This window comes from Crassostrea angulata, chromosome 8 (assembly GCF_025612915.1).
Source record: "Crassostrea angulata isolate pt1a10 chromosome 8, ASM2561291v2, whole genome shotgun sequence".
Lineage (NCBI taxonomy): Eukaryota > Metazoa > Mollusca > Bivalvia > Ostreida > Ostreidae > Magallana > Magallana angulata.
In genome coordinates this window covers 19,005,015-19,025,604 of record NC_069118.1, presented here as the reverse complement: position 1 = coordinate 19,025,604, position 20,590 = coordinate 19,005,015, and the positions used below count along the sequence as shown (strand labels likewise).

The window sequence follows — 20,590 nt, the reverse complement described above, 5'->3', positions numbered from 1 at the left end:
TTATTGATAAGTGAGCCATGCATGGAAACCAGCGTTAGAAAAAAAAAGGAATTTGACCGAGCCCCCCCCCCCTCCCCCCCCCCCTCCCCCCCCCCCCCTCCCCCCCCCCTTTTAACTTTTTTTTTTTTAATCAAAAAACTATCGGGAAGATCTGCACGTCTTAAATTGAGCTGTCAAAGTTTAAAATGATGCTTCATGTACCTGCGTGTGAACAGTGAAATTTCATGTCCTAGAAAAAGATAACTTTAATTAAAATACCCGACTATAACTACGTACGATTTACCTAATATCAAAAGAAATTAATCTTCGAACGAGTTATTTATGTTTGAAATGGCGCGAAAATAGAAAATAAATTGTTTTGATGGTAAATAATACGTTTCGTAAAATAAGGTAAAAGCAACTTTTCTGTTTTGTAGTTGACATAAGTGCATATTTAATTTAGTATGTGTGTTGAATGTAGAATATGTTCAGTTATATCAGAGATGTAAGTAACATGTTATTTGTCAGTTTAATTAGATCTTCAGTCTTTAATCTGTGCTGAAAATGTTTTATGAATATTTTAAAAACTGTTTAGCCTATTTTCTATATGTAAACCTATATGTAAATATAGCTTTATGAAGCTATTCAAAATAGCTTGATAAAGCTATTTTTAGGCAGTTTTTGAAGAAAAATATTTATTGTAAGAAATGGACAAAAAATCGCAATTAACTTTCTACCCATATTTGCAGAATTGATCATTATAAACTTGACCCAAACTAAAGATGGTTTTAACACTGTAGCTTTTAAAAACTTTTCAGCAAACAATATATTTCCATTGTTTGGGTAACTGTTCACTACTTTGTGTGCAATGAGGCAAGGATAAGTATGATTTCTTCTCATTGTCAATTTGTGATAAATTATTTACATGTACAAATCAATTATCTTGTTAACCATAACTGACCTCCTTTATATTTCATTCAAGAAGTAACTGTGTGGTCACGAATCAGTTGCCCCAGAACTTTAAGTGCAAGTCTCATAAGGAGATGCAAATTGATGAGTAATCTTTACAGGCATTTTACAGAACAGTTCAAAGTTGAAAACTATCACTACACTAAAGTGCGATTTTTTATACATACTGAAAAAATTACACATTTAAGAAAAATGTATGACAAAATAGCTAAATGAAGCTACTCTGAATAGCTTAATAAAGCTACTTAGCTTATTCAAGCTATATAGCTAAATCTGGAGATTGTACTGGACCTGTTCATGGCTGATACAAAATTGCTGTAGACTTTCCATTTTGGGTTGTGTATTGTAACAAGTTTGAAATATCTGACGTTTTTCAGACCTTTTTAATGATTTTGATATTTTACATGCCAGGAAAACATCATTTATATATCGAACCCTGAAGCGGTAGAGGGGTTGTTTCAAAACAGATAATCTGAACTTTTTTCATATTAGTGAATGAACAGAATTTTGGCACAAAGGTATTTATGATTATGGAAATATTAAGGAAAAAGTGGCAGAATCAGAAACTTGTATGAGAGTATTGGGCAAGAATTTATGCACAGCAAATTACGAGTTTTTGAATGTGAAGAACTACCGGTATAATATATGTTCTGTAGTTCTATGGTACAGTGTTTCAACCCAAATCCAAAGAGCTATGTACAGCTCTGCAGTTATCATTTCAACTGTAAAACCCATTGCAATATCAACAATTCATTTTTATGCCAAGTCTTGGGGGGGGGGGGGGGGGGGGTCAGATTTGTTCATCAATGTTGCAGGCCAGAATAAACAAAATGCATGAAATTGGTCTTGATATATTGAAAATTCTTTGGTGTAAAACGTGTGGAAAAGCTCAGCAAGCCAATCCCTATGTTGATAATTCTTTTTTACCAATACACAAATATTATTTATTCTACAATAAAGTATGAATTTGTACCCCAATTTTTTTTGACTGTAGATGGTTGCAGATAAAATGTCAAAGACCAAAAGAAAACTATCGGACCCAGAAGAAAAAAAATCAGGTTTGCATTGTACCGGTAATTGCATGATAAAAGTTCCCCTTTTTAAGATTTAAACACCACACATTGAACATGTATTTGAATGCCACAGTTAGAGTGAAGATGCATGTAGTGTTAAAGTGTACATTAATTACAGTATATTGATTTAGCTATACACATGTATTATGATTTTGATTGATATGCTACAGGGAAGAAAAGAAAAGGCTCAGACAATGAGGAGAATTTTTACAAAGACAACGTTTTGTGCCAGGTCCTGAAGAAAGCTGGGCTTACACTGAAAAAGGGAAAGACACAGAACGTTCTTGGTAATTTTACTATCTGTAGTTTAAATGTACCTGCACCTCATATTTGATACTGAATGCCATTAAAAATTTTGAGAAAAAGCGTATTAATGTATTTCTCCCAGGATATGTCATATAATCTTGAAGAGCTATAGTGTGATAGTAAATTAAAAACGTAATGTGTGTCATACCCTTTAAGAGCTAATACAAGATAATTAATTGATGAAGAGCTTTATTATTTTTGAAGCAAAACTAAGTTATTTCCAATAATTATAACTTTTTGAATTTTGCAGATTGTGATCAAGCAGTCTTCCAAAGGAATCTGCAGATTGCTTTGAAGAGACATGGAAACTATCCATCTGTAGGTGTTTCACATGCAATATGAGCTTTTATATGATGCAAAATGATAATAATTTAGCTATATGCATGTATCATATTAAATGTTGTTTGACCGCCACACTTTTAATATCTCAAATTGGCAACTATGAAACTGATATTATTTAACTTGATTCTTCCAAATATGCACTGCTTATGCCTTGACCAGGTTGTAGTAGGAGGGGATGAGAATATTTTCCGTTTTAATTTTTATCTCAGTTTTCTACAGTGGGTATGATAAAAGGATCGTTGAAAAAAATAAGCTGAAGGTGTGTAAATTTTCAAAGGTGCTTTGTTTAAGAACGTTGTGGAGAAAACAAATACAATGGTTGTATTGAGAAAGATGAGTACATTATCCATTCCTAAAATGAAACAAGACTGGAGTTTCATCTCGCTTCATTCAAAAGTCATATTGCTGTCAAGATTACTAAGATACCTTATTCTGTTTAGTGCTTAAATACAATTTTGCACCATTAATTTGTTCCAAGATCAAATTACATTTGGTGCTTTATTTAAAGAAATAAAAAATGATTGTTTTGACTCTTGCAGGTTCTTGATGAGTTTGTTGAAGGTTTCATAGAATATATTGAGGATCCTCATAGGTATAGAGCATTGATTTAACCCTGTAACTGATCTACAGTAATTATGGTTTGGTTTCAGATAGTGGTTAACCTGTTTCTAATGCATAAACATATGCTATAAGCATATAATATTCAGCATCTATGATATATGATGGAAATTGATTTTTTAATAAGTTAACATATATTTGAATTAAAATATTTTTAATTAAAAGACATGTACCTATTCTAAATCATATATGGAATTCATTTAGCAATATAGCTTTTCTCTAAAAATGCGAAATAGAATACACAATCAAATTATATACATTTACAATATAATAGTACCCACTACACAGATTTTCTTTTTCAGGTTTCACTACTGCTTACTACCCACTGCTACATCTGAAAAATGTGAAAGGTAATGATTAACCAATCTACTGGCACTGTGTTCACATAATTATCTTGAATATTGTCTTTTACATCAAGAACAACAATGAATATATCTCTGTTGATGATGCATGACAAATAACAGTTTCACTGCAAGACAGTAGTACAAATTTCATTGAAACGAATTAAGATCATTGATATATCATTTTAAAGGTCAAATTGTTTTTGATGTGAGATGAAGTTAATTGGAAGAGAATTGCTTGTAACGGTGATATTTGAATGTCAAATTTCAGTGTTAGAAGCAGGTCCCAGGACAGCGTGGTTAGACTGTTGGTCGGAGTGGACATCTTACAGGTTTGTATCCATTCAATTATTAAATTTAATTAAGAGTAAGATCTTTTCTATCCTATATGAGGACTGCCCAAAAGGTTTTTGGACAATTGCATTTTTGTCATAATAGGTTTATATGTACATATTGTATACTGAAATGTTAGTCATAAAATTCCAAATCAAACTAGAGTGATTTTGAATGTTTTCTTTAAAATTAAACTAAGATTTATCTGTAGGAAAAGGTCACCTAGAGTATGCGTGGGTCAGTGTTAAAGTTATCCAACTACAAAATTGAGTAAATGCAGTGTTATTGAAAATCAATTTATGAATTAATTTACGGCACTGACTCCTTCTTTTCAGTCCAAGATGATGATGTCCTTGTTAGAGAAGTTGGCAGAGTTCATGGAGAACGAAGAGTGGGTGAATTGTTTGGCCTTGATATGTGTAATTATCTAATTAATTATTAGTAGTAAGTCCCTAGTAATTGTATGATTTGTTTTGTTTTTAGCTGCATTGTAGAGCACGGAGAGAAGGTGAACTTGCCCAGGTTACTGATGAGTCAGTTCAGGTGGCTGGATAGAATCCTGGACAGCAAGGTAGGTGAAGCTTACACAGAAGCAATCTGATTAATAAACAGATCTCTACAATTAGCAAAGCACAGAGAGATCTAACAATTACCCATTTATGGTAATATTTTGTAGCAACAGAATTTACTTTATTATTTGCTTAAAAGATAAATTAATCTTATAAAATTCTTGATATTCAAAAAGTTTTTATTTCAAATCAAATTGTAACTATTTAATCACAATTATAGTTACAAAGTCAGCAGTAACACTGTTTAAAAAGGCGTCATAGTTTCACTTACAGAAAAGCTTAACTTGTTATCTAATTGGTTACGTCAAAGTTCATTCTGAGGTCACATAATATGACCCTCAGTGGGTCACTGTCAGATCTCTCTGTGCTTTGTTCTATTGTAGAGATCTGTAGCCCTTTTCACAAAAAATCTTAAGGTTTTGCGTAAGATTTCAACTTAAGAATATCTTACGAGAAATCTTAAGTGCTTTTCACGAACGCATTCGTAACAGGTTTCACTTAAGAATTTACTTACGAGTTATCCTTTCCCTAGCAACGATTTGAATTCACTTGATAATTCTTTTAAAACAGGAGAAACATATAAATTAACCAACATTCTCATAAAAAAGATGCAAAACTGAAATTATATACCACTTACATCGAGTGAAATCAGTGTGGTGTAGTAGAAATCAAAATATGACGTCACAATCACAATGTGTATTTAGTGTGACGTAGGAAAATCTTAAGAGAAAAATTTGCCGTAAAATTTTTTGGAGAATTTATTTGAGTATTTTTTCAACAATAACTGCTATATAATGCGAAATAATGGTATAATGCGGCTTAAAACATTAAATTTAGCTGTTTTTCTTGTATATTTTACATAATACTACTATTATTTACAGTTTTGAAATACTTACGAGAGGGTATGTGCTATCGTAAAGTTACGACAAATTTTACACGTAAGAATCTCATAAGATGTTTTGTGAAAATGAATAAAAACTTAGGTTTTCACTTACGATAAAAATTAATCGTAAGTTTTTTTGTGAAAAGGGCTACTGTAATTTAATCAAATTGACACTAAAGGGAAAAGATGATGTGTTTCTTTCAATATGAGCTAGCTTTTATCAATTAAAAAGGTATAGAAAGACATTTATACCATTTTGAAAGCAGATTCATGGGGAAATAATGGTAACTATGTCAAAACTGAATAGTTCAAATTTGTTAATACCTGTCTGTTACAGGAACTTGCGGATAAGATGCTGGAGATGATCACCATTGTGTCTGAAGACATCCAAAGGGAGATAATCACCTGTCTACCAGAAGTAGTGGAGGACTCTGAACACAGTCATGTGGCGACATCTCTCAGGTATGATCCTCATTGTAATCAGGTAAAGTTACGCCTTACTCAGGTATAATCCTCATTCACAGGTAAAGTTGTACTTGGGCAGGACAATCATCTTGTTTGAACTGCGAAGAATTAAAATAAAACCCTCATAAGAACATTAACTAAGGTGCAATATTCCTCTTACAAAGGAGATTACTCTTCATCAGTGAATATTTTATTTCAAATCCTTTTACAAAAGGATGATATCTTGATATCTGTCAAATTCAAGATGTGGGGAAATCATAAGAATTGATTGACAAACTTCTTTTCACTGCCCTTTCTTTATTTCTTATTATGTACCACAAAAAACTAACAGTTTATTAATTTTGTATAGAGATCTTTTGATGGAGAAGAGCAGCCTGACTGTGCCTATACTAGATGCTCTATCCAACCTCAATTTGAACCCGGAACTGATGACAGAGGTAAAAATACTTTCTATAAGAAGTATGACTGAAGTAAAAGTTGCTCTTTGATGGATCTAAGAGACGTACATGGTTCAATAAATATTCCTTTGAAAATTTGCCAACCTTCGTTGAAAGCTATTATTGTTTTCTAGTTACTGGGTAGTACACATGTGCTAAAATTGTTCAGTAAACCCAAATTTAGTTATGTACATGTATTGGTCTGAATGTGATGAGTCCTACTTTCTGTGTCCTGTAGGTCCGAGGGTCGGTGCTACAGACCTTGGCCTCGGTAGAGATTGAGAATCTGCCGGTCGTCATCCGATTCCTTTTACAGTCAGTCACTGCTGCTGATGCTCTAGAGGTAGGGGACATAACTGTGATTTGTTGCACTCTGCATAGTATATAATTAATGTTAAACTAATGCCTGTAGTTCAATATTAGATTTACTATTATTTGATGATGACAATCTTGTGCATTTTAAGTTGTCAATAAGAAGAAACCCCACATGTTTTAATCTTTTTTTCAGTAAATATCAGCAGAGTATCTATATGTTTACCATATTTATACATGTGTATGTATATTGTCAATTCTCAGTCAGTTACTGTACTGTAGGTCGTGAGTGAGATACGACAGAACTTGGATTTTTCCTCAAGTTTTCCATTGGCTACATCCACCCCTCACCAGTCTGTTCACAGAAGGTTAGAACACTGTACATAAACGTGCACATGTTTATATTATGAAAAGATTATCATTTACCATGTACCTTGTTTATTTGGAATGTCAGTATTCTCCTTAATATTTATGGAGATTAGATTGTTAAAATGACTAAATAGAGTGTGAATTAGAATTTTGTGTATATCATTAGGCAGCTTTCTGGGGATGAAACTCGAGGGGTAGAATCTCTAACATTGGATGCTGTTAAATCAGGAATTCGATTCCAAAAGAGCGTAGCTGAGGCTTGGATCAAGGTGGGAAATATTCAAGCTCATATTAATGTTTTGACAGTGCATCTGTACATCAAATTATGTATGTTAAGATTTAAGTTGAAAGGAAGCAAATTATAACCTTGTTAAAGTGTTGAAACAATTTTGAGACATTGCTTAAACTTTTTTCATATACTACTTTATGAAACCTGGATTTGATTTTGATTGTAAATTTAGATGTAAGAAAATACAGAGTTATTTGAAATTGGACATGTAAGACACAAATAAAACTACATGTACGTGTAGTGCAATTGAACTTGAATCCAAATTGACTGGGTATATAACATCAATAATTGTACATGATAGGCAGTAGACTCAGTGAAGCAGCCGTCAGACCATAAAGTTATAGACCTCTTCATTCTGCTGATCCTCTACTCTACCGATCGCAAGAAACCCGTGGAGAGCCTCATCCGTAACAAAATCAGGTCAGGGGCCTTCACAGAGGTTCTGCTTCAGGAGGCCTTCAGGGAGAGGGCACAGGTGCTTGTTTTCTTCTTCTGTAATCTTATAAAGCAAACATGTATATATTTGTGGAATTAGATTATGTTTATCCCTCATGAACTTTGCTTAGCTTTAGAGGGTATTTATTTTCTGTCAATTACAGTTCTTGATTCAGTTTGGTAATCTTTTGAAAACGAATATTTTGATACCTTAAATCACTAACATATTACTGAATTCTCAATCTAGAAGTCTTTAATATCTATGTGTAAAGAGTTTTTTCGGTGACATGAGATTTCTGATTCCCAGGTAATGAGGGACTACTTCCCCGCCATTCTCTCCCTGGCTGAGGTCCTGCTTCGCTCACCAGAACCAGCCATTACTTTCTTTGCTGCCTCCATGTACAAGAATGGATTTGTAGCTTTTGACACTTACTGTCAACAGGTAACAGATTCGAACTGGGACAATGTATAAATACATAGTTTACATAGAATAACATAATTGATTTTATATTTCAAATAAATTAATTTGTATATATAGTGGAATTATTGAATACTTGATTGATGCATGTGTTTTATAGGAAATTGTGGGAAACTTGGTGACTCATTTCGGCAGTGGTTTCGAGGAAGAAACAGATTCTTCTTTGGATATTTTGTACCAACTGGTCGATAAACATCTTGACAAGATGGCACCTTTTGCAATATTTGTGAAGGTAACACTTGTACCATCAATGAAAAACAAAACTTTTATGATTTTTATAGTTTACAACTCATTCAATGGCTGTATACTGTTGGAACTTTTGTGTAGGTTTTCACAAATTTTGATTCACCAATCTTATTCACTGTACATACACTATTATTTTGCTGTAGGTTGTTTTGGACTACTTGGATAACCTGAGTGTCCCCCAGATCAGGAAGTTGTACTCCCTCCTCAGTACCCTGGCATTCAGAAGCTCCCAGGGAGGAAACATGATACAGGTAAGAGTTACACTCCCTACCTTTTCTGTCTGAGACTATAGTTAAACAATGCATATTTTTATTGAATTATGAAGAAGGATACCAATAGATTTTAATGGGAACATTTTATGAATTTGTTGTAACAAAGTTTGCATGGTACAATATTTTTTGAGGTGCATCGCTATCAGCGATGTAGCCTCATTGCTGTCAGCTCACTTGTCTCTGCTTATATACAAGCGGCGTCATAGAACTCAAGTATCAATGCGCCAATAAATATATAGTGCCGTTCTGATTGTTACGTACAGGTAACTCTCGATGGCTCGAACTTCTTTATCGCTCGAAGTGAGTCTAGGGTCCCGATTTTTTTCCCTATATAACTGTCTAAATAAATGGCTTAATCATAACATCCGGTAAGAATAATTTTAAAACCTGTCGGTCAACCCGGAAAATTCCGAACTCTTGAAAACTCGAACTCTTGAAACCTCGAAGTTTTTCCTTGGTCCCAGGGACTTCGAGCTATCGAGAGTTACCTGTATTTTCAACCAGGAACATATATTCAGTATTCGTTTTAAAAATATCAAAAAATCATTATGACAGATATCTCCTTTACACATTAAAAAATCATCAACATCAATGAAAGAACAAAACAAAGATTAATACGCAGATGAGCCTGCAATGCGATGTACGTACTAGACTGGTTCGCTGTCACTGATTACAAGTGCGCCTACTAGCGGCAGCGTTTGGAATCAAGGGCAGGCTATCCAGTCTAATGTACGTACGATAGGACCAGTCAACCAATGAGATAATTTGCATAACAACAGTTCGTACTTCAATTTAAAAGCGGTGATGTTAATTGTTCAAATATCGGAGGTAAAAAAAATGCAATAATTTCGTATATAAAATATTTATATTAAAATGAGAGTAAGTGGCTGTCTTCCTATAGCTAGGAACAGATTTCGTATTTTATCACTTGATAAAACGAATAAGACGATGTCCAACTGAATGAGGAAAAGCGCGCCACCTTCCCCATGTAGAATGGCGATATTTAACACCTTGTAGTGATGTTTTTAGCTACCTTCAATGCGATGCGCCGCTCAGGCCTTCAGGCCTTTGATTTTAAAATCCTGAAAATTTGAAAAAAAAATCATCAAGATACTACAAATTAACATATACCAACTTTTAAAAGAGCTTTTGTAAAAGATAATGTGTCTTTTCAAAATATGTAAATAATTTCATCTTTGAATTGTATACTGTAGTACATTTATGACAAAATGAATAATGGTAGTTCTCTTACCTTGAGATCACAGTTGTGTGAAATTAAAGGTACATGTATATCAATTAACAGGATGATCTTCACATCATAATCAGAAAACAGCTGTCTAATGATAACCCAAAGTAAGTGATACACTGTCAGTACTTATTATATTAATAGTAACTGTTGTAAAGAAATGTGGTCTTGTATTTTTAAAATAATGTAAAGGTCTTCTATATGTTTATTTTCTTTTTGAAAGAGAACGGGTACATGTGGACATGAATTTCTGTAATGTAATTAAAGAGTAATTCCACTTTAACAAGGTATTCTCAAGGTCAAAACCTTGAACCTAATTCTTTCGATTCCAAATGCAGGTACAAAAGGATGGGCATTATTGGAGCTGTTATGGTGGTGAAGAGTATTGCATACAACCAGTACGTTGATTTGAAATAATTTATAAATCTGTTAATTATACACATTCTAAACCCTTGTAATCATATATAAGTACATGCCAGACATGAACAAAGCCACACAACCGCCAATAAATAAACAAATTACTATTACCTGTCAGGGTTGTCTAAAAATTGCAGTAGGGGAAAGAAGAAACAAAGTAGAAGGGGTCTGGGGGTCTAGTTTATAGCTAGAGTTGTGTATGAATGCAATAATAGCAGGGTTATTACGTCATTTTAGGTGGGGGGAAATTCCCCGCTCCCCGAGTCTTAGAGACAACCCTGACCTGTAGATTTTTATAAAATTTGCGTGTTTATTAGGAATGGTGACAATGAACCCAGCCAAGCACCTGCTGGCCCCCTGACAGACAGTTTATACAAACAGGTTATAAACCTGTTACAACTGGTCAAAACCAGCAGCAGTCGCATGTCCGAGGCCGCTGCCCTCTTCATGGATGAACTGGCTAATGTCGTCGGTAAAGGCCATTTGGATTCTAAAGTTGAGGTAACTTGAGGGTACTCTGATTGTCTTATCACATTTGTACACTGTTCAAATGAATGAAAAAATGAGAATGTTTATGCATTATTTTTATTTTAATGAAGAACATAGTTGTTTTATTCCTGGATTCCTTTTATCTACATAGTGTATGATCATCCTGGTGAAATTTGGGTACAGAGACTGTTTTGCATTTATATCCCTCTCTCCATTTAAAAACAAAGAATTTTTAACAAAAAAGATAAAAAGAAGAAACCTTCAGTAGAACAGAACAAACGAAAACAAACAAAAACAAAAACATTCAAATCCAATCGAATAAAGTGTACTCTTGGTTTTCTGATGTTTTGTCAACATTTGGGTGAAGTGCTTTGTAGTAAAATTCAATTAGCATTAACCAGAGAAATAAATATTTATGTCTCTGGCATTAACATATATGATTATATTCTCTGTGTTTGTTGTTTCAGGAGTGGATCACAGATAATGTGACAACAGATTTCCAGGACCACTATGTGGTGGACATGGAGGAAGCAGCCACAGACAGGTAACTCACAGACAGGTAACTGACCACTTCCCACTGACAGTAAACTGACCACTTCCCACGGATAGGTAACTGACCACTTCCCACAGACAGGTAACTGACCACTTCCCACTGACAGGTAACTGACCACTTCCCACAGACAGGTAACTGACCACTTTCCACAGACAGGTAACTGACCACTTCCCACAGACAGGTAACTAACCACCTCTCACAGACAGGTAACTGACCACCTCTCACAGACAGGTAACTGACCACTTCCCACAGACAGGTAACTGACCACTTCTCACAGACAGGTAACTGACCACTTCTCACAGACAGGTAACTGACCACTTCCCACAGACAGGTAACTGACCACTTCTCACAGACAGGTAACTGACCACTTCCCACAGACAGGTAACTGACCACTTCTTACAGACAGGTAACTGACCACTTCTTACAGACAGGTAACTGACCACTTCCCACAGACAGGTAACTGACCACTTTCCACAGACAGGTAACTAACCACCTCTCACCGACAGTAAACTGACCACTTCTCAAGATAACTGACAGTGTCATTTAGTGGTGCCAGGCAGGTTATATATATACCATGTACTATTCTAAAGTTACCTGACATGACCATGTTCAGTTTCAACTTTGAAATTGTGATTCAGGTCTGGGTTCATTACGTTTACCACTGTGCTCAAACATGATGCACTTTGAAGCTGTACAGAATACAATCAAGTAGTTAGAGCAGTCTATTGAAATGAAGATGTACAGAAATCTGAGAAAAAATAGAAGTCCAAAGAAATTAAATGGTAAAGAAATGTGATGATAAGAAATTTTTTTTCCAGCATAGTTCCCCAGGAGAACAGGTTTGGCCTGGATGACGATAGTGAGGCCTCCATCTGTATTCCTCTCGTCAGCTTGACTGAGGCCTCGGTCAAAGACAAGAAGAAATCACAGAAACAAAAAACCAGGTAAAGTCATCACAAAATTTGGATGCTGATAATTAGTTGAAAGGTGGTCTAAGACAAATGATATTTATTATTTCCATTTCCTGTTTTTAGAATTGACTCAAAACTATAGTATGAATTATTTGATTTATAGAGCAATAAAACTAATGATAAAAATATTTTATTTAAGTGCAAGATAGAAAATGATAAATGTTTATTTCAGTGAAAGTGCAGACCCTGTGTGTTTATCCCCCCATTTCCGCTTATTGCGGATGTGTGAGCAGAGACAAAATGGCAATATGGACAATATTGATGCTCTGCTGGGTAAGAGTTAGTGATATTTTCAGGTTTTTGAATGCCAAAGAAAACTGAATATAGGACGTCATCTAAATGTCTAAAATATTTTTGGTTTTGTTTTCATCTTGAAATTAGCAGATAATTACATAATACCAAATACAGAACTAAAAATAAAATACATTTTATAGTTTCATTGATTTCCAAGTTCTTTATAATTTCAATCTGCAGATTAGATACTGAGCATTTGAATTGATCATCATGAATTACTGCAAGTGCATAGGTTATACAGTGTCAAAGTGGTACTGGGTAGTCATTTGTATTCTCTCCTCCTAAATTAAATTAGATGTAGCTTTTCTATATGGCTATGCCTAATATCAGTACGGCGAGTGAAAACTATCGTCATAGAGATCTGAGTCACCCAGTCATCATATATTAAGCATGGAGTGTCACTGTGACACATAAAAGTCTATAAACAAAGAAATAAAGTATATTTTGAAGGTTTTAGGTCAAAATGATTGGATCGTGATTATTTTTGTCATCAATATTTATGAGCAGTAGTCTTATATTGAAAATCAATGAACAATTTTTATTGTTGCACAAATTAAGACAATTTCAATTGTTATTTTATAGATTAAATTATGAATATTTTGGTAAAAAAAATTGTTATAAAGAGAGGTAACTGGATGCGTAGGTGACGTTTCTCACCACAAAGAAGGATAACTCTGATTGAGACTTCAACACTTCATAGCATTATTGTGTGTTGATTATCTGCCCTTTATCCCTCCTTTTCACTCATAAAGTGATGGATAAATTTTACAGGCTGTCCAATGTTTTTACCGAAGACTGATGTGATTGACAAAATGGAGTCGCTTTCTACAAAAGAAAAAGATGTCATCTGTTCCTCCCTGTTTCATGCACTGAACTGGTTCCGTGAAATCGTCAATGCATTCGCTACCCAGATAGACCCAGAAATGAAAGGCAAAGTCATCACCAGACTTCACAATATTACAGAACTGTCCAAAACACTGGAAAAGTGCCTAGCTAGTATGTTTTTATTTGAAATTTATTAGACACATATTTTTTGAAAATTTTGAATTGCATCCTCTGTTTAAAATATTATGGAAAATTTTCACCTATTTTTATTTTTCATTTTATGTACTGTATTTTTATCTTGTTGGCTAAAAGTTAAAGATCATTCTTTATATTAGAATACTTTTTAGGCCAAAATAGAATTATTGTTTGTTTGGAATTGCCTCCTGCATCATTTATATACCCCTGCAGAAAAGTTTATTAGCAAAAAATAAAAACCTTTTTCTCGTGAAGATTTTTATGTTTTATCAATTTTTAATTAGTTAAACTTCAAGTTTGAAACATAAAGAAAAAATTTCCCTCCCTGGGTCTAGAAACCTCCTGGCGGCAATTCCAAGCAAACATTTTTTTTTAAGGATGGCCTTGGCATATAATTTATAGCCTTACTCAACACCCCCTATAATGAAATGTAAAATTTTCTATTTGAAGTTCACCCCCGGTTCTGCCCTCCCCCAGCGACCTTTGACTGGTACGAAAACCCAGTACTTAATGCTCCAGTGGTTAACAGTTCCGATGGCAAAAAGAAGGGCAGAAAACCAGCAAAAAAGTAAGAGATTAGATTAACACAAATATTGAATATCAAAATAGTTGTATGTTTTGCCTGGAAAAGATATTTATTTGTAAAATATTTCAAAAAAGAAAAAAAAAAGACTTGGTTTTTTGTGTGCTTTTAATTGATAAAAATTATTTGGAGATATTTCCAACATTTACAACGAAAAAATTCATTTCTGTTGATTTGCACCATATTTATGTTCGTTTATTTGGGTTAACAAGGAAAAAGGGCAACAAAGAAAACATTGGAGACGATGAGAGTGATGAAAACAGCAAAGACTCTTCACAATTGGTAGACTTGATATACATTTACATTAATGACCATTGTAAATACAGAGAAATAATATCAAAGGATTTCTTACCCTTGATAAAAACTCTTCATGAAAGAAGTTAAAATATTTTATATTTACAGGACACTCAGAATGAAACTCAATTCCCAGAAAAATTAGATAGTGGTGAAAAGCCAGTTGTGGACCTGGCAAATTACAGAGCTTTTTTCAGGTACAAATAGAAGACCAATAAAAAAAGAAGAATTTTATTTTCTATGGAATATTTACATTACACAGGAAATGGTTTTGGGAATGGGGAGGGGGTAGAGAGAGGTCAAATTAAAAGAAAACTTATCAGTGTATCTTTCTGGGCATTTTGTTTACAGAGAACTAGACATCAGTGTCTTCACCATCCTCCACACAGGCCTGATCACCAAGTCCTCTCTAGACACAGAACTGAACACAAAGGTAGGCTTCTATAACTGTAGCAGTGAAATCCAGTCATATACCGGTAAGTACTAAACAGCTGGTGCACTCATGCACTATCAGCCTAAGTAATGTCACTGCAGTTTGACACACCAGGGAACATGAACACTGGATTTAATGACATGTTCATCTGTCTCAATTGAATGATAGATCATAGATATGATATTGACAAGACCACCACATTCTATTTTCTATATTTAGTTTGTCACATTCTGTTCATTCAGGCTACTGCAATTACCACACTAATTTTTCAAGGTGCTTAAGCCACCACATTTGTAAATACATTCAAGAAACCACAATTTGTTCTAGATATTCAGTCCACCACATTTTGTTTTGTATATTCAGGCCACCACAGAGCTCAGTATTCAGCCACCACAGCTTGAGTTCCTCCTGGAGGACTTCACCAGGAAACTCTCACACGCTCTCATTTCATCAACCTCCAAACGAAAGTCCTTCCTCAAGGTAGGATTCTGAAGCCTGAAATATTTTACTCAAAACTTCAAATTTGAATATTTTTAAAAATCTTACAAATGTTTGTATTTCAGACAAAGTCAGATAAGAATGTTGGATTTTCTTACCTTGACCAGTGCACTCCAAAGTTCATTGCCAAGAAAGTCATCAAACTGTTACCTGCTTTGTGTGAACACCTGGAAAGTTCCAGTGGATTCTTTCAGGTGGGTTAGGCATATATTGCTAAACTAATTACTCGTGTATAAAACTTTAAAAATTAAAAAAAAATATTTTAAACTGTTTCCTTGTATGAAAGAAAAAAGTGGGGGAAAAATAAAACCTTTTTCACCATTCATATAGGATGTAAATTCATCATTTCAAGGTACCTACAAAATCCATTGAGCCGCCAAAAATATTGATTCTACAGTTTAAAAACTTTTAATGTAATCTGATGACTGGACTTGTACTGTAGACTCTTATCGTGGAGAATGACGGTCTGATAGACGGACCAGGATGCAACACTCCAGAAGCTCAGACTGTTGGCGTGTGTTTCCATCTCCTTCTTCAAGCCCTCCAGACCATTTTTGCATGGTAAAAATTCATAAATTAAAGTGCATATAGATTATGCTTTGTAAAAATTAAAGAAATTTAAGTTTTTGCAACTCAAGTGTACAAACCACACAGTCGGATAGAAAGTGAAACAGAATAATTAGATTACTGTGTGTACAAGCAGATTTCTCTGTAGTTCTAAATGTATAAAAGTATGCCTTCTTCTTAAGAGAAGTCTTTGTTTTTCAGGAATGGATTTTTGATGGTGGAGAACAAGTCCTTGCTAAAAGAAGGCTTGATTACCCTGGTCTCCAGAATTAAAACCGTGGGCTCCACTCAGTTCACCTTCCAGGAGGCTCTCAAGTAAGCAGTTTAGGATAAAATTTTGGATGTTGACTCTGCATATTATATGAACACATAATCAACATTGATTACAATCTCTCTAATTTTCAATTCATCGAAGACAATACTGAAATAGAAGAACTCTTAATCAGATGCCCAATTTTGGCATTACATGTCTATTTACATAGAAACATGAACTCAGCTAAAAAGTTTGTACATATGCTGGTATATTCTTTGATGCATTAGATATTTGATATTTAATTTTCTACTTGTTTAAAGAGAGACTTTGTTGAACATAACAAGCTAATTAATGTGTTTTCATTTTAAGGTCAGCCTTCCAGTACATAGAGAACTTTGCTGGAACCGTACCCAAGCTCAGCACGGCAGTGATGCTGATTAAAGTCATGCTGACTCTGGCTGAGAAGTCGGACTCCAAGGAAACCTGCAGGAAAACAGGTAAGAACAAAAGGCTGTTAAGGATAGAGGATAAAGAACTCCATGATTTGAATTTTTTTCTCCTTTCTTATTTTTCAAAATGTTAAAAGAAGAAAGAAGAACAGTGTTGATCCTGGTTTACATTTTATATTTTTAATGGTAACAATTTTAAATTTTGAAAATTTTCAGCTGTGGCTGCACAATCTTTTCTGAAGAGGGAGTGGTTAGACGCTGAAGGACAGAGAGAGAAGGGAGCTAAACACAACGAGAACCTGCAATTCTTACTGAAGTAAGGTCCAGACATAATGGATATATGGCTTCATTGTAAAACTCCTTGTTTCCCTGTGCATATATAGTATATCCATAGAAAGACTTTAGTTTATATTCTGGTCTTATGTGTATTCTTTTCTTTTTTCTTTATCAATTGATGTTAGACATTGTCTTTAATTCGTAACTTTTAAAGTTTCTATGACTTTCTTATCAAATCACTGATTTGGGTTAAAATACAATGCTTTGATATTTTTGGTGTAGCTGAGAAGTAACTTATGTCAACATGAAAGCCTGTTGTCGTTATTTGTCTGTTCCACCCTTAAATGCTTTATTCAAGATAACCATTTCCCTTGTGGTGAATGTTTGCCTCACATGGAACCCATTATTTTACTTTTTCACAGAACATACCTCTGTCACTGTGAGGATTTCCTGGGTTCGGCTGAGGAGATCCTCACCAAGGGAATGCCCGACCTGCTGGAGGGGGACAAGAACGGGTTCTCCGAGGTCTACCCAACACTGACCAAGTCAACCTTCGCTGTGTACTACAAGACGGTGTTCACAGAGCTGGTCACGTGTGTGAAGGGCATACAGCCGAGTAAACAGAGGGAGGACAGAGATGTGAGTACCTACATACTGATGTATTATCAACATTTGTTGAAAATCAAATTTTGTGGATTTCATTGTCAAGTTAATCCATGAAATTGTTCATCAAAGTGCAATTTCTAATACCCTAATGTATAGATAGGATCATTGCCAACAAATTTATGTATAATTGAAACTGATATTTTGGTAAATCCACGAAAATTGATGTCCACGAATATTGATTATCTCTTATGTCAGTAATTGGGGGATCATTCTTTATGGATTCTGCAAACAAATTGTAAACATGTCGACACAGGTACATGTACATTGTAATTTGAAGCCACTGAAAGAATTATAGCTTACATTAGGAAATGATCTACTAAACCAAATTGATGTTGACTGTGTTTTTGCCGATTTGCATGTATTTCATGAATTCAAATGATTATTATGTTTAATACTAAATGTTTTGACAAGAACTTTTGTCTAATTGATGTGGTTATTTTTGTCTATTTAGGCAAGACTTGACAAACTTCTGAGGTGGAGCCAGGCTGTTAGAATTCTTCATATAATGGTCAATTTAATCAAGGTATTGTTATCTAAAAAAATTATAATGTTTTATTAATATTTTTATTAGTTACAGTAATGATACATGTAATGATGGTCCTGTACTTGTATCTTGCAGGCATTTGATGGAAGAGCTAATCTCGGGACTGCTCTGAAAGTGAGTGCTTATAAGATTGTACACTATACTGTAATATGCCAAGAAATAGTCAAACGAATATGACAATATGCAGTGAAATTTTTCAGTATTCATCTTTTTTTGAAGTTGTTGTGCTCTAGTTTTCAAGTTGGCCATCAGTAAATATGCTTATTGTGACAGTTTTCTGCTCTTGTTTATTAATATGGCTGTTTATGTTTATTTTGTGGCGTTATTTTACTCTGGTTTTCAGTGTGGCCGCCAGTTTATCGACATCTTCCTGAGACAAGGCATGCCCCTGATGGACGACATGTTCAGGTCAAACAGAGAGGATGTACAGGGACTGCTGAAGAATCTACAGCTCAGTACACGTGTACTCCATCACACATGTGGCCACTCTAAGGCAAGGCTCTTTTATTACAATAGATAAATTAAGTTTTGCTTGTTATATGCTATGTGATGGGCTAGGAAAGAATGTCCTTATAAGAAGTTGTGTACAGCAGTTAAAAAATTTGCACCTACCTTTCATTTGTAAAAATTTCTGTGCCAAGGGGTAGAAGTTCATTTCTTATGAAGTTTTGTTTAACAATCATGTTCATAGTTTTTTTTCTCTCTTTAATAAAATTTGCATTATGTTGGTATTCTTTGACTTGCAGATCATTAAAGATATTGCATTGACAAATCAAGTTCCGTTCTTGAAGAAGTGTCTTGAGGCCTTCGTGTATCGGGTGAAGGCCATGCTTACAGTCAACAGGTGCCTGGAGGCGTTCTGGCTGGGGAACCTCAAAAACAGGGATATACATGTAAGTAATGTACCTCCAAAACAGAGATGTACATGTATATGTATTGAACTCTAAAAAACGGAGATACATATGTAAGTCATAGTGCAAATAGTTTAGAAAGAAGAATCACCATTCTCTATTAAGAAAAGATGTTCCCTATGTGTGAAAAATAACTAACACACAAACACTTAGTGTGAGAAATTACATTTGGAAAATTTACCAAAAAAATCCAAAACATACATATTAAAATATAGAATTTGCAATTAAGTCAATAGTATCCATGAACTGGTTTGTGTGAAAAATAACTAACACACAAACACTTAATGTGAGAAATTACATTTGGAAAATTTACCAAAAAAACAAAACATGCATATTAATATATATAATTTGCAATTAAGTCAATAGTATCCATGAACTGGTTTGTAACTTTTGCAGGGTGAAGAAATCCTGTCCCAGGCTTCGACTTCTGCCAATACAACAGCTGCTGAAGAGGAGGAGGAAGAAGAAGATGCAGGAGGAGGAGAGGAGTCTGAGGAAGAGGAGAGCGATGTGGTAAGGGGGAAAGGGGGGGCTTGTTAATAACCATATCAATTATAATTGATGAAGGGCAGTTGGGTTGTGTCAATGAGGGAAATCGTCAGTAAGGGGGAGGGCTTGTTCATCAAGAAGTCTAATCAATATTAAAAAGGATTGAAAAAGTAAGGTCAATTGTACTGTATATTTACATTGAATCTTGTCCATTTTGTCAAGTGTTACCAGTTTCAATAGTTCTGTTTTATTTTACATCTAGGAACTGGAAAGCAATGCTTCGGATGAATCGCACAGTGTGCAGTATTGAGAAGGTAATTCAGGATAGTCAAGTGCTATAACTGCCATCTAGTCCAGAATTCGGGAGGATGAAGTGCTAAGAATACTAGTATTGACTTTGAGGTGACAACCAAGTGTAGTCCAGTATTTCAGGAATTGGACATTGTAAGATTTATTCGATGGGAGTTTGATATTAAATGCATCATATTGGATAAAATGTGAAAAAAAAACTTACTAAGTGAAGCCAAGTAATGAAACCCATAAACATGTCTAAAGCAGACAGCAAGAATTTATCATTTTATCTGCATGTGTTTGGAAGGTTGAACATTTTTTAATGAATGACGTTCAATTTTCGTTGTTATGGATATTGCACATGTATGTATATATATTAATGAATGACATGTTTTTCATCAGTTTGCATTGTTACCGATATTGTACATGTATGTACTGTATATATACTGATACAGTATAAATGAATTTGTTATGCTTGATATTAAACCAAATATGTAACATATAGAAGTGCTGTTATTTTGCATTGGCAACAATTGATTTTTAGTAGCCTAGTTTTGATACTGTAAAATGCACAATCATATTTTAATATATAATCAGTTTAGAGTGAATATACTCGTTCTTGTAATATAG

The 20,590-nt window shown here is 34.3% G+C and overlaps 1 protein-coding gene across 1 annotated transcript; it reads left to right on the top strand.

Moving 5' to 3' along the window:
• Positions 1–304: 304 nt before the first annotated feature.
• Positions 305–20,451, top strand: LOC128161414 (Fanconi anemia group D2 protein-like). Its single transcript, XM_052824695.1, has 42 exons — positions 305–390; positions 1,943–2,006; positions 2,192–2,308; positions 2,578–2,645; positions 3,209–3,261; positions 3,590–3,637; positions 3,900–3,960; positions 4,297–4,352; positions 4,445–4,532; positions 5,751–5,875; positions 6,228–6,315; positions 6,554–6,658; positions 6,910–6,995; positions 7,163–7,265; positions 7,587–7,760; positions 8,028–8,162; positions 8,299–8,430; positions 8,588–8,695; positions 10,020–10,069; positions 10,301–10,360; positions 10,697–10,880; positions 11,336–11,412; positions 12,240–12,365; positions 12,565–12,665; positions 13,458–13,682; positions 14,157–14,274; positions 14,502–14,571; positions 14,692–14,780; positions 14,935–15,016; positions 15,380–15,496; positions 15,580–15,708; positions 15,957–16,075; positions 16,283–16,396; positions 16,704–16,831; positions 17,000–17,099; positions 17,482–17,698; positions 18,177–18,248; positions 18,345–18,383; positions 18,613–18,762; positions 19,016–19,162; positions 19,577–19,693; positions 19,932–20,451. Exons 2-42 carry the CDS (start codon positions 1,943–1,945, stop codon positions 19,977–19,979), a joined length of 4,290 nt encoding a protein of 1,429 aa, XP_052680655.1. The 5' UTR covers positions 305–390; the 3' UTR covers positions 19,980–20,451.
• Positions 20,452–20,590: the final 139 nt, after the last annotated feature.

What these genes read in the sequence shown, in the direction of transcription:
- LOC128161414 (XM_052824695.1), top strand. Translation starts at nt 1,943, where the DNA reads ATGGTTGCAGATAAAATGTCAAAGACCAAAAGAAAACTATCGGACCCA. An exon ending in AAAGACACAGAACGTTCTTG is followed by an intron (nt 2,309 to 2,577) that starts GTAATTTTACTA and finishes TGAATTTTGCAG; the next exon opens with ATTGTGATCAAGCAGTCTTC. An exon ending in AGGAAGAGGAGAGCGATGTG is followed by an intron (nt 19,694 to 19,931) that starts GTAAGGGGGAAA and finishes TTTTACATCTAG; the next exon opens with GAACTGGAAAGCAATGCTTC.